The sequence below is a fragment of the Mauremys mutica genome, chromosome 20 (assembly GCF_020497125.1).
Source record: "Mauremys mutica isolate MM-2020 ecotype Southern chromosome 20, ASM2049712v1, whole genome shotgun sequence".
In the NCBI taxonomy this organism is placed as follows: Eukaryota; Metazoa; Chordata; order Testudines; family Geoemydidae; genus Mauremys; species Mauremys mutica.
The window spans coordinates 1204472-1222839 of NC_059091.1; the positions used below are offsets into that span (position 1 = coordinate 1204472).

General features: G+C 45.0%; 2 protein-coding genes across 7 annotated transcripts in view; one reads left to right on the forward strand and one right to left on the reverse strand.

Annotated features, from left to right (window-relative positions):
• The window catches only part of FAM186A (family with sequence similarity 186 member A), a 29110-nt gene extending 15149 nt beyond the window's left edge, over nt 1–13961 (reverse strand). For 2 of the 4 annotated variants that reach the window (XM_044994783.1, XM_044994782.1), the window contains exons 1-6: nt 10213–10541; nt 9311–9542; nt 7302–7478; nt 3505–6751; nt 2051–2243; nt 564–739 (exon numbers count right to left, since the gene is read on the reverse strand). In XM_044994783.1, the coding sequence (XP_044850718.1) occupies nt 564–739; nt 2051–2243; nt 3505–6751; nt 7302–7478; nt 9311–9542; nt 10213–10410 (4223 nt within the window). In that variant the 5' untranslated portion in view covers nt 10411–10541. Of the gene's footprint in view, nt 1–563; nt 740–2050; nt 2244–3504; nt 6752–7301; nt 7479–9310; nt 9543–10212; nt 10542–13012 lie in introns of those variants that run through there. The other 2 variants (XM_044994784.1, XM_044994785.1) reach the window with 2 other exon arrangements.
• LARP4 (La ribonucleoprotein 4) overlaps nt 13687–18368 on the forward strand; it is a 42049-nt gene continuing 37367 nt past the window's right edge. Inside the window, exon 1 of one of the 3 annotated variants that reach the window (XM_044994791.1) lies at nt 13687–14215. In XM_044994791.1, the coding sequence (XP_044850726.1) occupies nt 13970–14215 (246 nt within the window). In that variant the 5' untranslated portion in view covers nt 13687–13969. The remainder of the gene's footprint in view (nt 14216–18368) is intronic. The other 2 variants (XM_044994787.1, XM_044994786.1) reach the window with 2 other exon arrangements.

Genomic DNA, 18368 nt, shown 5'->3' on the forward strand with positions numbered 1-18368 from the left:
AACAAGGCATTTAAACCCATATTTAAGCACCTACATAAGTGGCCCAGTGTTCTAAGAACTTCAGTGGCAGATGGAAGTGAGAAGTGCCTCTCAGGATTAGACTCCAAAGGGAGTTTGCTTGAGTCAATGACAGGACTTGGCTCAGTAGCAATTGAGAGTGCTCAGCAGGATTGGGCTTCAAATGGTGGTTGGCAGCCCTGGAGACTGAAGTCCTCTGCGTAGCCACAGAGCAAGTACAGAGAGGAAGGGAAAAAGCTGCAACAGCCAACATGGGAACACAGGGTATGTCTTACTCTGGCCGGAGGTCTTGAAAGAGGGAGACAGTGAAAAAGGGGAGAGGCCAAGCAGAATGCTGGGGCTCTTGGGGCTTGATCCTGGTAGAAGCTGAGCACCCTCAAAAGTCAGTGAGAGTTGTAGGTGCTCAGCCTCTTAGAGGAGGCAACCAGCACGTCACAGGATCAGGACCATAAAGAGGACCTGAGCATCAGACCACAATTTGGGGCTGTAGCAAGACAGGGTGTGTTAATAAGGGCTGCCTTGAACATTTCCAGACCCCCATATACCTGACTCCAGCTGGATGCATAAAGTCTCTGACTTTCTTCACACATGCCAGGGGGCTTGGATAGCCAGGGGATTTGGATGTGGCATGGGCTGAGGACGGGAACTCCTTCATTTCATCCACTGCTTTGATCATGAGTGGGGATGGGCTGTTGAGGTGGAGTTCAGTGCTCAGGCGGAGCTAATGGAACAACAAAGAAAAGGAGCTGTCGTCCTGCTGCCAGTGCTTCCCCTTTCCTTTCTCTCACTCACATTCAGAAATAACCTGACTGAAATCAAAAGGGCTACCAGGGGTAAAACTGGGTTAGGGGAGAGGAGAATCAGGTCCAATTAATCTGTACACTGGTAATAATAAATAATAATAACATCTAAATCTGCTGCCAGTAGGAGTTTGAGTAAGAACATAAGGATTGGAGTTCGTAATCATTAGTAAAAGACTAGTAGAGATATTATAGTAATTATAGGCCAGTACCAAAAAGACAATCCCTGCCCCAGAGAGCTCACAATCTAGCTATTAGGATGCAACAAGTGGACACAGCAGACAAATGGGGTGGGGAGCGGATTTGATGGGATGATGGAACAATACAACAAAGGTTAGCATAAAATAAAAGCAGAAGCCTCAGTTCGCCACTTGTCTAACCAATGCCAGGTGACAGTGATGTTTAGGCATCATGGCAGAGGTAGATTTTATGGAGGGATTTAAAAGAGGAGAAGGTGGCACTTTAACCTTTTTTACAGGGATTTATTAATTATTTCAAATCCCAGAAAGCTGCCAAGCACCCACAACTCCTGTTGGCTTTTCTGGAGGCTACAGGCAGTTAGCATGCTACTCAGTATCAGGCACAGTAACATTTTGCCTTTCTTTAGCTCCTTTCAGTTGAAGTCAAAGTATTTATCTCGCCTCCATTACCATAGTAGCTGAGCACCTAACAATCTTTAATGTATTTCTCCTCTTAGCACCCCTGTAGTGTAGTTATTATCCTGTTTGCAAATGGGTATCTGAGGCACAGCGATGCTAAGTGACTTGCCCAAGGTCACCCAGGAAGTCTGTGGCCAAGCAGGGACTTGAACCAAGTCTGAAACAAGTACCCTAATCTCTGGACCAGCCCTCTTCTTTGCAACCACAATTGATCCTCAACACCCTCCCCACTCCCTGGAAGACTAGGATTCAAGGATAGATGGGAAATATCAGTAAAGGTGACATCCACTCCTGTGCAGACAGCCAGAGCAAGGCTGGTGCACTACTTAAGTCCCACTTATGCCCTTTGGCCCTTTGGCATAGGCCTTGTGCTGGCATTTCTGCACGGGGGGAATTTCATCCTAGCCCCTTACACGCTGTTTTTCTATCTTGTTATCCCATTGGATATTTCTAATTTTAGAAACAAAAGTGACCAATAAAAACCAAGGGCCACACTCTTCTCTTGGTTACGCCAGTGATGTCAGCAGGATCATCTGTGGGAACCAAGAAGAAAACGTCGCCCCAAAAGCTCACCTGGGCAAACAAGGAAATCATCTTGCCAAGGCAGTGTCGACGTGCCTGCTCTGCTGTTTTTTGTTTGGCCACCCAGCACTGTAGCACCTTTTTCCGGTAAGCATCCACCCTCTCCACATATGTATACAAGTTCCGGACCTCAGCACCATCATTTACAGCTCTGGCAGCTTCCAATCTGGACATTAAGGTTTGTCTTGGAATAGAAAGAAAAGGAATTAAATTATGAGGAATGTTTCTTCTCCACAATAGAACCTATTTACATCGTTTGGTGTGTGTTGTGTTAGCAGGGGAGTGGGGAAGGATATGCAAACTGAGGGGTGCTTTGGGTTCAGGGTTCTGGGTTCTGTCTAGCCATACATCCAGCCATCCCAGGTTTTCTAATGTCCTATTATCTTAATTTCTAGATGTTGCAGTACCTCGTTTGCATCTCTTTTAATTAGAGATGGTCCAGACCACAACCCTGTATTCAAAACTTTTGACCTTTGGGGTGTTTGAAATCCAAACCCAAGGGCTGTAGCTTGAGTTCATCACTACCTTTTTTCCCAAAATTCATGATTGGGGGTGGGATAAATGGTTCTGGCTTTGACCCATCTGTAATTTTGAGGCCAGGTATTTCCATCAGATCTGTACAACGGATCTCAGCCCTGATATTTCAGAGCATGGAAACCCCACTCATATCACTAGGTGATGAGACCATGTGGAGTTTCCTTTGTGCTGCTTTGAGCCTTTATCTTCCAACCCTAAAAATATAGAGAGAGAGAGAGAGAGAGAGAGAGAGAGAGTTGATAGGCAAATCTGATTGATTTTGGGACAAATACCAAGAGGCACCAACCACCCAGAACGGCCATAGAAGTAAAGGAAATGGTCTGTCTATTGCTGAGCTAGGGCCAAATCCTGAGAGATGCTTAGCACACTTTGCACAATCCTGTTCTGACTGAGATCAGTGAGAGTTTGACCACTGAGCTCAATAGAAGCAGACTTTAATGGGTGCTACACATGCTTAGCACCAGTCAGGATCTGATCCACTGGACCCCATCCTGGCTGCCCTGAGGAACAGCCGAACAAAGAGGCTGCAAAGCAGCTGTCCTTTGGAGAATACCCTGGTGCAAGATGTTATTTGAGCCCTTTCACCAGAGCCCCAGGTGGAGGGATATTCCAGGGTGTTTTTGTGTGTGTGGCATGTCAGGGAAGGGAGGGGGCATGAACTAGGTGTGTCTGCACCTTACTTATTCCCCAGCTGCCACAAGGCCTGTGGTCTGAGTAAGGCCTTAGTAAGGACCTCAGGATTTGTACCATTGACTTCAATAGGAATTTTGCCTGTGTAAAGACTGAGCAAAGTCCTGCTCCCATTAAACTCAATGGACAGGCTCACATTGGCTTTGATGGCAGTGGGAACAGGTCCTTAGCAAGGATTTGGCCCCACAGGGATAACAGTAGTCTACATATGTTGGTACCTGACATGCTGGAGGTGGCAGAAGGAGATGTATTTGTGGAAGAGGAGAGCCAGCCTCTCAACATCAGTGTGCAGGGTCTCAGTGATAATTTCCTTCGCCTGCATGTGCAGGTGTGGGGGTAGTCTGCACTTCTGGGTCGCCTGGCCCAGCAGCATCAAGTTGTCCCTCTGAGCCTCCACATCCACCCAGTACCGCTTCTCTGACATGCTGGAGGGCACCAAGCTCTTCCCTTTGGTCTTCTGAGCCAGCGTCGGGAGCCAGCTAGTCTCCTCAGTAGACTGAGCTTGAGAGTGCAGGGATACTTTGCTCTGAGTGGGAACCATTTGCTGGGTACAAGGCTTGAAATATTCATACAGTAGGACCTCTTCCTTTGCAATCTCTCTCCTTGGCCTTAGTGGGATCTGTTTTGTTAGGTGTTCCAGGGTCCCAGGTTCTCTGCTCCTGGGAACTGGTTTAGGCCTTGGGATCAGGTACTGCTCCTCCTGTATCTGTTTTTGCAGCAGCTCTTGCTGTTCATGCAACTGCTGTAGCTGCTCCTGCCACTGCTGCTGCCATAGCCTCTCCTGCTCCTGCTGCTTCACCTCCTGCTGCTGCCACTGCCTCAGCCGAAGGTCATGTTCCTCCTGCTCCTGCTGCCACAGCTGCCGCTGCTTCTCATGCTCCTCCACCTGCTGCTGCCAGTGCTTCTCCTGCTCCTGCTGCTTCACCTCCTGCTGCTGCCACTGCCTCAGGTGAAGGTCATGTTCTTCCTGCTCCTGCTGCCACAGATGCAGCTGCTCCTCATGCTCCTCCACCTGCTGCTGCCAGTACCTTGCCTGCTGCTCATGCTCTTGCTCCTCCTGCTGCCACAGTTTCAGCTGCTCCGCCTGCTGCTCCTCCTCATGCTGATGCCACAGCCTCTGACGCGCTTCCTGCTGCTGCTGCCACAGTCTCTGCACCTCCTCCTGCTCCTCCTCCTGCTGCCGCCACAGCCTCTGCTGCTCCTCATGCTTTTTCTGCTGCTCTTCCTGCCACTGCTGATATAGCCTCTGCTGCTGCTCCAGCTGCTGCTGCCTCAGACTCTGCTCCTCTGCTTGTTCCTCCAGCTGCTTCTTCCACTGCTTGTGTTTCTCTTCCTGCCACTCTTTCTGCCCTTCCTGCAGTGGCTCCTGCTGTGGCTGCAGCTCCTCAAACTGATGCTCTTCCTGCTGCAGCTGCTCCACCTCTACCTTCTCCTTTACCCCTTGCAGCTGCTGCTGGAGCTGCTCCTCAGGTTGTGGTGACTGCCATTGCATCTGATACTGCTGCTGCTTCTGTACCTTCTTAAACCATTCCTGTTCCTCCTCCTGCCATTGCTCCTGCTGCTGTTGCTGCCATTGCTGCTGCCATTGCTTGGGAAATTGAAAATGTGCTGAGATATTAGGTTCCTTCAACAGGGCTGCAGGGAGTCCCCATCGTGAGATCACAGGAACTTTGGACTCCAAAAAGGGACTGTCAGGGTCACTCAACTGTATGGAGGAACCAGGGACTTCCTTCCCTGGAATGACGATCCCAGGAAGAACCTCCAAGGGTGGCTTTGCCTCTTCATCATGCTCTTCAGTCAGCTCCAGGCTCCTTGGAAGCTTCTGTTCCTCTAAGCTGCTGGAATATCTTATCTTCATTTTGGAGAAGCATTCTTCCAGTTTCCTCTCCAAGGCCATGTAGAGCCTTTGGGCTTCTGGGTCCTTGGGCAGCATCCTCTCTGCTTGTCTCTTCCCAGGAGAGGGACATTTCCATAGCTTCTCCATCTTCTGCTCCAGATAACCCAGGATAGCTGAATTAAACCCATACAGTGCAGTGGATGAGTCCAGCATGCTTCTGCTGATAGGGCTCTGAGGCATTATTGTATGTGTCTCCTCAGTGTACAGGCTTTCCTTCTTCCTCCTCTGCTTTCCTTTCCTACAGACCCCTTGGTATGGGAGCTCTGTTGGGGATGGGAGCCTTTCAATTTCTTCTTCACTGTCAGCCTTGAGCTCATGTTCATCTGGCAGGATCTCATGCCACTCACCAGTGACATCTTCAACAACTTCCTGGGTTCCACCCAGGAGGTTCACATCCCATTTGTCAGCAGCCTCTGTTTGCTCACTGTCCAGAGGTTGTTCCTGCCGTCTTCCAGCCAGGTCTCCTGAAGTCTCTTCTTGTTTTTCCACTGGGATGACTGCATCCCATTTGACAACAGTGTCTTGAGTTCTCTCTACTGGGGCTTTCTGTTTGTCATTGGTGCCTTCACCTCTCTCTATTGAGGCTTTCAGTGCTGGCTTTTTATGTAGAAGCTTTGTATCCCGTTTGTCACTGGTGCCTTCACCTCTCTCTGTTGAGGCTTTCAGTGCTGGCTTTTTATCTAGAAGCTTTGTATCCCGTTTGTCACTGGTGCCTTCACCTCTCTCTGTTGAGGCTTTCGGTGCTGGCTTTTTATCTAGAAACTTTGTATCCCGTTTGTCACTGGTGCCTTCACCTCTCTCTATTGAGGCTTTCGGTGCTGGCTTTTTATCTAGAAGCTTTGCATCCTGTTTGTCACTGGTGTCTTCTGTTTTCTCTACCAATGGTCGCTGAAGCTGCTTTTTATCTGGTACCTTTGCCTCCCTTTTCCCACTGGGGGATTTAGCAAGGTCTGCCTGGGATTTCCATGACAGCTTTTCAACTGACAGATTTGCAACCTTTTCCCTACTCACATGTTTATCATCTTCCTGGGATTTCCTTTCATAAGAAGCTCTGGCCCCAGATTTCATGTCTCTTAAAGACGGTTCTATCTTTACTGCTGCTTCTTCCTTCACCTTGTGCAGTTCTTTTTGTATTGCCTCATTTTCTATGAAAAGCATCTTGTATTTGTGTTCAATGCTTTGGACTCGAGCCTCCAAAGATGCCTTTTTCTCATTGAGCACCTGTACTTCCTTTTGAAGGTTCACACACTGAACTTCCTGCTTCCTGGACTCCTGGGATACTAAGGTATCATACTTTGCTTGCAGGCCACGGGACTGTTTGGTTAGCAGAGTGAAGGCTTTGTTGAGATTGGCCACCATTGTCACTATATATTTAACAACAACAACTTCTGCTTTGTTGAACAGTGTGGAACCTACAAATTCCTGTAACATGGTAAGGAGCTCAGAAGTCCTGGAGAAAGTTACAGATTCATCTTCTAGCATTTGTTCAGGGCTCAAGGGCTGGCCTTCCTGAGATTTCTGTGCAACTTTCTCTCGCCATGCTCTCCACATGCCGGTTTTGGGAACAACTGGGAAAGTTAGACACACAAGGAGAAAGAATTAAGGTCTATAATGAAATGAAGGATGGTCCTATGGTTAAAGCTCTGGGATAAAACTCAGAAGATCTGGGTTCAATGTATGGCTCTGACACAAACTCTCTGTGTGACATTTAGGGTGACCAGATGTCCTGATTTTATAGGGACAGTCCTGATTTTTGGGTCTTTTTCTTATATAGGCTCCTATTACCCCCCACCCCATCCTGATTTTTCACACTGGCTGTCTGGTCACCCTAGCGACATTAGGCTAGATTCTTCACTGCTCAGTCCCCCATATTTAAAATGGGGATAATAATCCTTTCTGTATCTAGCTTGTCTACTCAGTTTGCCTCTGACAGGAAAAACACTTTGGGGTGCTCACAATAAAGATGTACACTAGGCTGGAAAGCATATTGAAATGCCTCATGCTTGAAGGTCACTTTTGAAAATCTGGCTGCATATGCATCAGATCTTTGTTCCTCCAAATTAATCAGAAATATTAATTTCCTCCCTTTTCTTATTCCAAGATGTTTGAAACACATACTTGATTTCCCCCTCTTTTTCCTTCTGTGTTCCACAAGAGGCGTGCAGAGATTGATTAGCTGCATTATACATCCTTCTGTATAATCAAGGGAGGTCAGCAGCTTGGTCTCCATATCACTGACCCACTGGACAGTGGGGGTGTCTCCTACTTGTTCTTTGCCTTCTGACAACATTTCACCTTGAAAAGAGCCAAAGCAAAAAGGGGAATGAAGCTCACGTTAATTACCTTCCAGCAGAAAATCAAACCCTTATTAAATGATACAAAAGATCTCGGCCTGATGGTTAGCAATTTATATGCAACATGTCTCTACAGCCAGGTATGGCCACAGAGAGGTCTCAAAGCTGCACAAGGAGGTCAGATGAACACTGTAACATATCACACAAACACAGGAAAATACATAGGGAGTCTGTGAGATGGAGTCTTAGGGCATTCAGTAAGGGCCTCTGAGAGGGCTAAGGAGGTGGGCAAGTGGCTGTCTCCCCTTGTTGGTGAGAAGGAGGTGGGGATCATGTTTGGGGACAGAGAGTGTGACAGGTATTAAAAACTAATATAATTAATCTTAGATCCTTCAGTGGAGAACCATGAGGGCAAATCACCTGTTTCCTGGTATTCTAAAGGTTAAATTCAAGATGGTCCTGTAAATCAGACCCCCTCTCCCCCACTATATAGCTGCAGGGTTAGAGCAGAGATGGGTGTGACAATTGGGGTCCAGACACTCCCTGGGGAGAACAAGTTTAACCCCTCAAAATAAGCAGTTAAATCAACCGATTGCATACTGTCATTGTACTATAAAAATATACCAAGTAAGTTTTTGATAAAACTTGTAATGTTCTGAACTTGATGGTCATTATGAGATATGTATATAGACCATGATTATTAATGTATGTATGTGTATGTGTATACACAGAAAATTGTAAATTGTAACTGTGGGGCAACTTTAGCATGGCCTCAAATAGGGCGATGAAGCAATCAGGTAGGGATAGGCTACCTCCCAAGCCAGTTGCTTACATTACACCAGCTTCAAGTACCTATCCATTGTCCAGCCCAGGAAAGGATAATGGTAGACCATTAAAGTTAATGGAAAGACATTGAGGCAACTGGGAATTTCCCTAATCTGAATAACCAGGAATCACCATAGTCTGAGAGGGGAAAAAAAGGATAAATATATATATATATTTGTTAAAGGAGTCTTGAAGCTGAAGTTTTCATCCAGAAACTAAGGGACTGCCTCTAAGTGGGAAACTCTGTGAAACACTGGATCCCCCAACAGTTAGGAGGTATGCTGGGAAACTGTTTAAAGGCAATAGGTAACTGGTATTAGAAAAAAGATTGTAACTAATATAGAAGACATCTGAAGCTGTGTCTTTATGTTTATTTACTGTGTAACTTGTATATGTTTGCTCTCCCTTACTATTTCATCTTTGAATCTGTGTTTTTTCTATTTTTGTTTGTTTTTACCCAAGCAGTTCTCGGGTGTGGAAACTGTGAGGAGTGTGTGTGGCAAAGTGAGATGATAATTGGGAGTCTAGTTTCATGCCTTTGGGGGTCATGAACTAGAGGGGAAAAATCAGACTGTCTGGGGAAAGGATGGATTTGGGGAAATACAGGCCTATAAGAACTGTTGGTGTTACCCTGGAAGGAGGAGGCCAGTGAAAGCCAGGGTAAGACCTTGTGCTTGTGAGCAAGCTACTGGTGTCTGGGATCTGAGCCATAGCAGCACAGCATTAAAGCATCCCAAGGTTATAACGGAAGGTGGTGACCGAACCCCTTACCAGCCTGGGTGATCACCCAAACATCACAATAGGATCAAACTATGAAGTTGGAATCCAGCTCAAAACTTCCCCAAAGTTCAGAGGCTTTTGGATCCAGGTTTTTGACTGACCGCATGATAGAGATATAGGGGCCAGGTGGAGAGCATGGTTCTAGACATCCCTAAAGTTTAGGGCTATGGCTCTAGAGCTGTCTGTACTCTGGAGTATCCCAGCGGCCATTTGTCTCCATTAACTTACCCCATTCTTTTAATGATTCCAGAACAAACTTTAAATCTTTCCCTTGAGCTGTGCTGGTTTTGAGCAAGATGACTACTTTGTCCAGTAGAAGTGCCCGCCGTTTCCTCTCAGCCCAAGTGCCGGAGAGGAAGAACTGTTCTTCTATCTCTGGGTCCATCCGTTCATCCCCTTTGAAGCGGTCACACACCCGGTTCACATTGTCCAGAATTACAAACAGTTGCTTAAAAACCTCCTAAAGAGACAGGATGGGGCCTTAATAATACTGTTTCTAGGTCACCCTACATGCAAGGAGCTCAAGCTCAGGTAAGTAAATCCACTGGACTGGGACTCAGGAGAGCTAGGTTTCATTCTGCCACAGACTCCTTGTGTGACCTTGGGCAAGTCACTTAAATTTCTACGTGAGATAATACTTCCTTTCTCCCACCTTTTGTTTGACTTCTCTATTCAGATTGTAAACTCTTTGAGTCAGGAGCTGCCTCTCATGTGCTGCCTAGTACAATGAGGCTCTGATCTCAGTTAGGAGATCTGGGTGCTACAGTAACATATAACAGAGGATGAGCTAGGAATAGAACCTAGCTAGGGAGAGTCTCAGCACTGCAAAAAGGAGTGCTTAACACTTCTCAGGATCATGTCCCTTTATTTCTAAATGACAAATATCAGGAAGTAAATATTCTGCTCCTCAAATTGCTGATAAAACCAACTGGCAGTGGACATGAGCTGTTCACTAAAATGGAAAGCAACTCAAGACCCCTAATGGTAATGGGAATATTTCGTGGAGCATAAAATCTGAGACCTCCACCTATCTCTGATGCCTCTCCTACAAAGGGCTAGTCTCCCTTGCATCCTACTCACAGGAGGCATTCAGCAGCCTCAAAGATCAGGTACTCAGTGTCAACATGTACCTTCCTGGCTCTGTCGAGCTGGGCAGCATCAATTTTCTCCAGTATGTTCTTCACTGAGGGGGGGATTTCAGTGAGAGGACTGATAATGAGTTCCAATTTAGAGGCTGCAGCTTCAGGCTCAGGTTCTGAGTTTGTTTCAGATTTATATGAGCTTCCTGATGATGATGATGATGAAGATGATGATTCCTGCACTACCATGTTTAGAACCTGGTAGTTTTCCTGCACTAAGAATAAACTTCTGACAATTCCAAACTGAATCACAGGGTAAGCCTGTTTAGTTTCCTTGTTCTAGAGGTGTAGTTGGAGGTCCAGTTTCTTTGGCTGTTAGCTCAACAGCAGAGGGGCAAATGGACATGTCACCAAGAGATGAGAATATTCTATTTGTCTGGGTGATGTCATAATAACTTTTCCTCTGGTTCTATCCCGATATCATCAGGCACAGTGAATGCAATGTACATAGATAAGACACCTACCAAACAGGATTTACTAATTAAATAACCCCTAGGAAGATTTCAACAGGAGCGCTTAACATAGGGTGACCAGATAGCAACTGTGAAAAAACAGGACAGTGGGTGGGGGGTAATAGGCACCTATATAAGTAAAAGTCCCAAAAAACGGGACTGTCCCTATAAAAACAGGACATCTGGTCACCCTAGCTTAACAAGAAGGCTCTAGAACAGTTATATCCCAGTCAGTACTGCTTTTTGGTAGAAGGTGACATTGCTGGCTGTACTACAGAAGTTCAGAGCCGCAGTTGTCCAATAATCTTTCTATCATTTATGTACTGCAAGCACAAGTAGTCCTCAGCAGGACACATGCGAGTGATTGCCGGGACAAGACTCTAGTGGTGCTGGACATTTTAAAAATAGAATTGCTTGTCAGAGTAATTTCAAATGAAGCCATTCCTGGAGAGGAGCTGCAGGGATTCCCTAACATAACTGGTGCTCAAGCTTTTAATGCTTTGTAAGGCTATTTAAGAAAAAGTTTTTCATGGACTCACTTCCCCTCACAACACCCAATTTCCTACCTTTTGGCTATAAAATATTTCAGTCTGCAGACCACCAGGAAAGGTGATCACAGGTGGCCCATGGACCATACTTTGATTATCAGTGCAATATTGTGGCTGGAAATCATTGTTCTTGGATCCTTCTTGTATTCTTTGGAGATTTTTCTTTATTTAGCAGAACTCACTGCCCTGCCAAGCTGGCAAATTTAAATGTTGTATGCAGTGTTGTTGTAGCTGTGATGGTCCCAGGATATTAGGGAGACATGATGGGTGATGTAATATCTTTTATTGGTCCAACTTTTCTTGGTGAGAGAGACACGCTTTTGTGCTTACACAGAGCTCTTCAGACCTGAAGAAGAGCTCTGTGTAAGCTTGAAAGCGTGTCTCTCTCACTGTTGGTCCAGTAAGATATTACCTTACTCACCTTGTCTCTCTAAATTGAAATGCTGGCATTTGTTCCTTCCCCCCTCACCCATTTTCAGGACTCCACACAGTGAACTATTCCATTTCCCACTCCAAAGTTTCATCTGTTCCTGCTCTTGATCTTATCCTACAAATACAAAGAATTAAAGCTCTTTGCCACATTATGGTGTGTGAGTGGGGAAAGCAGATAAGCCTTGGAATACAGGCCTCTCATGGCCTCCTATGAGTTATGGGAAAAGAACATTAGGAACCTACGAATTGCCAGACAAGATCAGGAGTCCATCTACTGCAGTATCCTGTCTCCGATAGTGGCCAATACCAGATACTCAAAGATAGGTGCAAGAGTCCTAAAATGGAGGGCTAAATAAAAATGTACACAATTTTGTTGAATTTTTCATTATGCAATTTTCAAAAATCAACAATTTTTTTGTATTAAAAGTTTTTCACAAATGTTTGTTTTACATCTTGGGGTTTTGGGTTTGTTTTCAGTTATTCTTCCCCTGACATTCTTTCCCCTTTTTCTTTTCTCCCCTCTTCCCCCTTTCACTCCCCCCCTTTTGTATTTTACTACTGAAAAAGGGAGGAAAAAGGGAGAGAAGGTTTGAAAAAAAAAACATTATAAACTAAAAACAAGACTAAATGTCTTGTCTTCAAAGAAAACAAAGAAAAAAATGTTCAAGAAAACATCAGGTTTAGAAAAAAAGGCCATTTTTTTAATTACAAAATTTCCACCAGTACTGCTTATGTTAATAACCACCCTCTTCTACCCCAAAACCCCAACCAAGACCCCTCCTCCACATCACAAAAAGAAAGCAAATTAATCAAATTAAATTAATAAACACTACCCTGAGCTTTGGAATTTTTACCCCATAAAGGGTGAAATGCTAGAGTCTTCACAAAGTGCACTTGGGATTTCACAGTTTAATACTGCTTTTATGTGGAAGGCACTCAGATACTAAGGTGATGGGTGGCAGTATAGAACTATCCCAAAATAGACTGGAGAGATAACTGAGTGTCTGTGTATGTGTGTGCAAGCATGTGCGTGTGAGTGAGTGTTTATTATTAGAAATTATTTGTATTGATGAATCAGAGATCCCCACTATGCTAGGTAATATACAAGCATATACACAGGCATAGTTTGACTTCTATATATGGGGGGGCAGCTAGCTCCAGTCAGGTCAAGGCTGCATGTGGCAACGTGTGTAAATTATGTGCCTGCCCGAGGCTTGGAGTTGGGGGGGCAATGCCTGATCCTCAATTGTGCCCATGGACATATATAAAAAAGGTAGGTCCCTGCCCTAAAGAGCTTAGCCTGAGAGAGTCTATTTCTTTCAGAATTGGAGATTCATGTTGGTCTTTTTCACAGGTTACCTGTTATTCTGGGTAGATTAATTTTCTCCTCCTGAGGGTGGGGGATAGCTCCTCTGTCTGATAAAAAGGTGACAAAACATCTGTCGGGGCCTATGAAACAGAGCCACATCTTGTGGGTCACAGTGATGTTTGAGTACAACATGACCCAGCTTTCTCGCCATCTTATTGCTCAGGTTGAGGCTCAGCAAGATCTTGATGTGATGCAGTGTTGTAACTCTTGTGACTTGTCACAGGTATCACAATATTTGGTGTCAAGTATCAGAGGGGTAGCTGTGTTACAGATCCTTACAATATTTGGTATTCTTCTTGAAGCCTCAGACCCTGGAGTCCTGACATTACTGTGAGACTCTTGGCCTTTATCTCATGGTTGTGGAGAAAAGAGGGCCAACAGGAACCAGAAGAGCCCCAAGTGTATTGTTTTTAAGTCAGTCTGATGAGTCTGAAGGCCTGACTCATGGTTTTGAAGGCTTGAGGTTGGTGCTACTTGAAATCCACTTCCATGGCCCCAGGCTCAGCATGCTGTGGGGCCATGATGGCGTCTCAGTGGGGCACGATCCCACCTTGGGGCCCTTTCATTGCTCTGTGCAGCCTTGACGTGTGAGCTCACCCTGTTTGGATGCTACCTCATGGCTCTGTGCTGGGCACGTCCTGAGGTGGCACAACGGCCCCTTCAGGGGCACACAGAATGGTACATTCCTCCGTGCACCCCCACTGCACCGAGAATGGCACGTTCCCCCCAACAGACAAACAAGGAGCGGACCACTCCAACCGATTCCCCCACAGAGATTGGCACATGCCCTCTGAACAACAATCCCAATAGCGTAGAGAATGGTACACCCCCTCTGACACCTCATCCCATACTACGCAGAATGGTTCATTCCCCTAGATTGGTGTCCCCCCCCCGGGTAATAGTACGTTCCCAAGAGGACCCTGGCTAGTTTCTTCCAACTGCCTTCGATGACCCCGGAAGGACTTCTGGGTGGTGACCCGGCAGAGGCGGTGGCGGCCGGGGAGAGGCGGAGGATCTGGAAGGGGCGGGGGCCCGGGCCCTGGCTGGCGGCAGCAGCCGGAGGCGGAGCCCGAGTGTCCTTATCGCTGGCGCTGCCGGAGCCTGCCTGGGAGCGGGGAGCCGTCCGAGCCGGGATCCCGGGCCCGCTGGCCTCGCGGGCAGGCGGCAGAAGGAGGATGCTGCTGTTCGTGGAGGTGAGGAGGGGGCCCGGACTGGGGGAGGCGGCGAGGCCGGCCGGCCGGCCGCGTTGTGGGGCCATGTGACTTTCCAGGCCGCACACGCTGCTGCCGCGGCTGAGCCAGCCGGCCGGGCCCGCGGGGGAGGGGCCGGGCCTGACACAGCAAATCCGGCCCGGGGGAAGGGGCTGGGGAGTCACCTCGAGGAGGGGGCAGGGAGAGCCGGGGGGCCCAGGAGGCCGCATGAGTGGACTTTGGGGGGGGGTGACAGGAGCGAGGGGGCTGAGGTGAGAGGGGCGGTTTGAGAGCGAAGGTGAACGATGGGGCGGTCTGGGGGTTAAGAAAACCTCGCCCCATCTCTTCGTCCCCGGGAGGTTCTGTCAGTGGCCGGGCTCTCGGTGCCATGCTAGAGAGAGGGAAAGCGGGTGGGGGGAAGGGGGAAGTCTTGAAAGGCACCGCATTGACCTTTTGTAAAAGTTGCCCTGGTGGCTGCCTGGTGCATGGCGCGGCGCGTGTGAAGGTTACACGGCGGGGGGTGGGCGAGAGAAACCCTTGAAGTTTTTTAATTTTTAAAATCTCGTAGATTTTGTTGTTGTTGTTCTTTCGTCTCTCCCCACCTTTTTTTTAATTTAAAGCAGAGGCTGCCATGGCATGTGTGCAATATAATTAGCTGATCCCCTTGTTTTCTCTGCCTGGCTAATGCTTTGAGTAGATTCCAGAGCATATTGTTCTTTGCATTGTATAAACGTCAAACTAGCAAAGCTGCAACTTAGCAACTTGGCACTGGCTAACTGTGCCCATAAATAGAGCCTGTGGAAGGATTGTATTCCACAGGTTGTAAGGCAACTGTGGTGAGAAAGAGAATCAAATCTAGCAGGATCTCTTAATTGCTTGTATATTTTGTTGTAATTAGTTCCTATCAAACCATATCAAGTTGAAACATTTTTTTATTCAAATCTTTTTTTTTCCTCTAATGTATTCAAAACATTTTGAAGACTAAGGGAATTGTGGAAGTGCCTTTGTAAAGTAACATATGGGAAACTTTTAATCCTAGAAATCCTAATCGAGTAGGAAAGGGATAAACTATTAATTCTCTTTTAAGATTATAATTTGTACTCTTGGACTTGCACTCTATGTAATCTTCAGAAAAATTAGAAAAACTCGCAATGTAATTACTTGCAGCTAAGAAACTGGCTGCTTCCTTGTTTCAATGGACTTCCTGGTTTTCCTTCATTCAGCTGCTGTGGTTAGTTTTTCAGTTTAGTAAACTGAATTGAAAAAAATGGAAGTAATGCATTTTTTGGTAAACTTAAAGACTATATAATTTAATTAACTAAACCTAGTACATACAAGTGTATAGTGTTTCTGTACTTTGAACCTAAATACACATGGCACATTAAGGAACATTTATTTTGAATCTGAAAACTTACAACTATGCTTTTATTGTTGTTGTTGTGGTGTGTAGCCTTGATGGACAAGGTAGACTGCTTCTTTATTGCACCAGCAAATAAATTAGATCCACACTTTTAGGTAAAGTGTCTCCTCACCCTTGGCTGTGTATGAAGTCCTTTGATTGTGTATTTGGATGTAATATCTGTTAGAACCAAATGATCTCTCATCTACTATTACTGAAAGATCAATGTGTTTAGCAAACACTTTCTGCATCACTTTAGTGAAACTTAATTCCATTGTTTAGATTTCATAGTCTGTAGTGCACTTTGTTTAAATGTTCCAAATTGGTTTGACTTAATTTACTGTAAGACAAATCAACATAATTGACAATCAGTTTGTAAGCACATAGAAGATAATAAGGTGATAAGTAACAGTTAAGAACAAATCATGTCAAACCAACCTAATATCTTTACTTGTCAGGGTAACAAGCCTTGTGAATGGGGGGAACTAGTAGATGTGATATATCTTGACTTCAGTCAGGCTTTTGATATTATCTCACATGACAGTCTCATAAACAAACTAGAGAAATGTAGCCTAGATGAACCTACTATCTGTTGGGTGTGGAATTGGTTTGAAAACTGTACTCACTAGTTATCTGAGGTTCACAGCCAAGATGAAAGGGCATATGAAGTGGGGGTCCCACAGGGATCTCATTGGTCTGATTCTATTTGATATCTTCATAAGTGATTTGGTAATGGAGAGAATACACTTCTAAAGTTTGCTGGTGATACCACACTGGTAGGGGTTGCAAGCGCTTTGGAGGACGGGATTAGAATTAAAAATGATCTTGACAAACTGGAGAAATGGTGTGATATGAATAGAATTAAATTCAGAGTACTGCACTTAGAAAGGAATAATCAATTGCACAAATACAAAATGGGAAATGACTCTAGGAAGGAGTACTGCAAAAAAGGATCTGGAGGTTATAGTAGAGCAGACTGATTCATATTAAATGTAATACTGTTGAAGGGGGGAGCAAATATTATTCCGGAATATATTAGCAAGAGATCAGAAGTCATTCTTCCATTCTACTCAGCACTGATAAGGCTGATGAGTTCACTTCTGAGCACCGGGAAAGATGTGGCCAAATTAGAGAGAGTCCAGAGGATAGCAACAAAATTGGTTAAAGGTCTTGAAAACATGACCTATGAGGAAAGTTTGGAAAAAATGGGTTTAAGTCTGGGGAAAAGAAGATTGAGGGGGGAGATAAGTCTTCAAGTACATAAAAGGTTGTTATGAAGAGGAGGGTGATAAACTGTTCTCCTTAACCACTGAGGACAGGACAAGAAGTATTGGGCTTAAATTGTGACAAGGGAGATTTATTTTAGATCTTAGGAAAAGCTTCCTAACTGTAAGGGTAGTTAAGCACTGGAACAAATTTGGAATCTCCATCATTGAAGGGTTTTGAGAGCAGATTAGACAAACACCTTTTAAGGATGGTCTGATAATAATTAGTCTTGTCCCAGTGCAGGGGACTGGACTAGATACAGATCTGTGATTTCTATGTTCATGTTAATTATAGAGTCCAATATCAGAGGAGTAGCCATGTTAGTCTGGATCTGTAAAAAGTAACAGTCTGACAAAGTGGGTATTCACCCATGAAAGCTTATGCTCCAATACATCTGTTAGTCTATAAGGTACCACATGACTCTTTGTTGTTAGTTATAGAATTGAACATACTAGGGTTTGGAATAATTGACCTGAGGTTAATTAACAGGTCCTGTACTATTAGTTTATCATATGGTAGTTTTGTTAATATTTCAGATGAGTAGTTAAATTTGTACTGTGGTTAAGAATGCTTAAAGAAAGGGACTAGGGAACCCCCTAACTTGAAGACAGCCATTCAGGCTGATAAGGAACACTGTTTAAAGCTGCGAACAGCTGTCTACACCTGTAACTGACCACAGGGTAAAAAAGTTAAATTTATAGGTGAGGAGCTAGTTATTTCTGAGCAGCAAATGCTTTGAGGCAGATCCTAGAATTAAAATAATTTGACAGAAATGAGGCACCATAATAGGAATAGGGCTTAGACTTAAAATTAGCTTGAGCAAGTAGGAATCTGTGTAGCCAGGGAGTGACTGTCTGAAGATTCAACAAGTCTTATGCTATAACTTGGTTCATATTAGTTGCTTTGTTTGATCTGCTCCTTTCCCTTCTGCTGATAAGCTATATGTCATCCATGATTAACTTCTGTTATCTTCATATGACTGGTCAAATTCTACTGCTACACTGGAGTTCAAGGCAGTTAGTCCAGTTTGGGACTGATGTACCTCAGCAGTATTTGGCACAGCCGCTTTATAACATATATACAAAACAAGATTGTATTTGAGATCAAGATGCTCATGGGGAAGGTTAGCTGGTAACTGTAAACTGTTTTTTTTTGTTTGTTTGTTAAAACACAACTGAAATTCATTCATGCACACAGTGCTAATTAGTAATAGGAATATTGAGGCACTTTTTAAAAAATGCTGCCTTGGTATGGTATAAAGTGACAGAGTCCTGTGACACCTTATAGACTAACAGACGTATTGGAGTATAAGCTTTCTAATATGTCTGTTAGTCTGTACGGTGCCACAGGACTTTGTCGCTTTTTACAGATCCAGACTAAGACGGCTACCCCTCTGATACTTGGTATGGTTTGTAACTTGAAAAATTATTGGTGCTAAATATATTACCTTTCCAACCTGTGTAGGGTTAGAGCTGTTGATAGAATGAACTG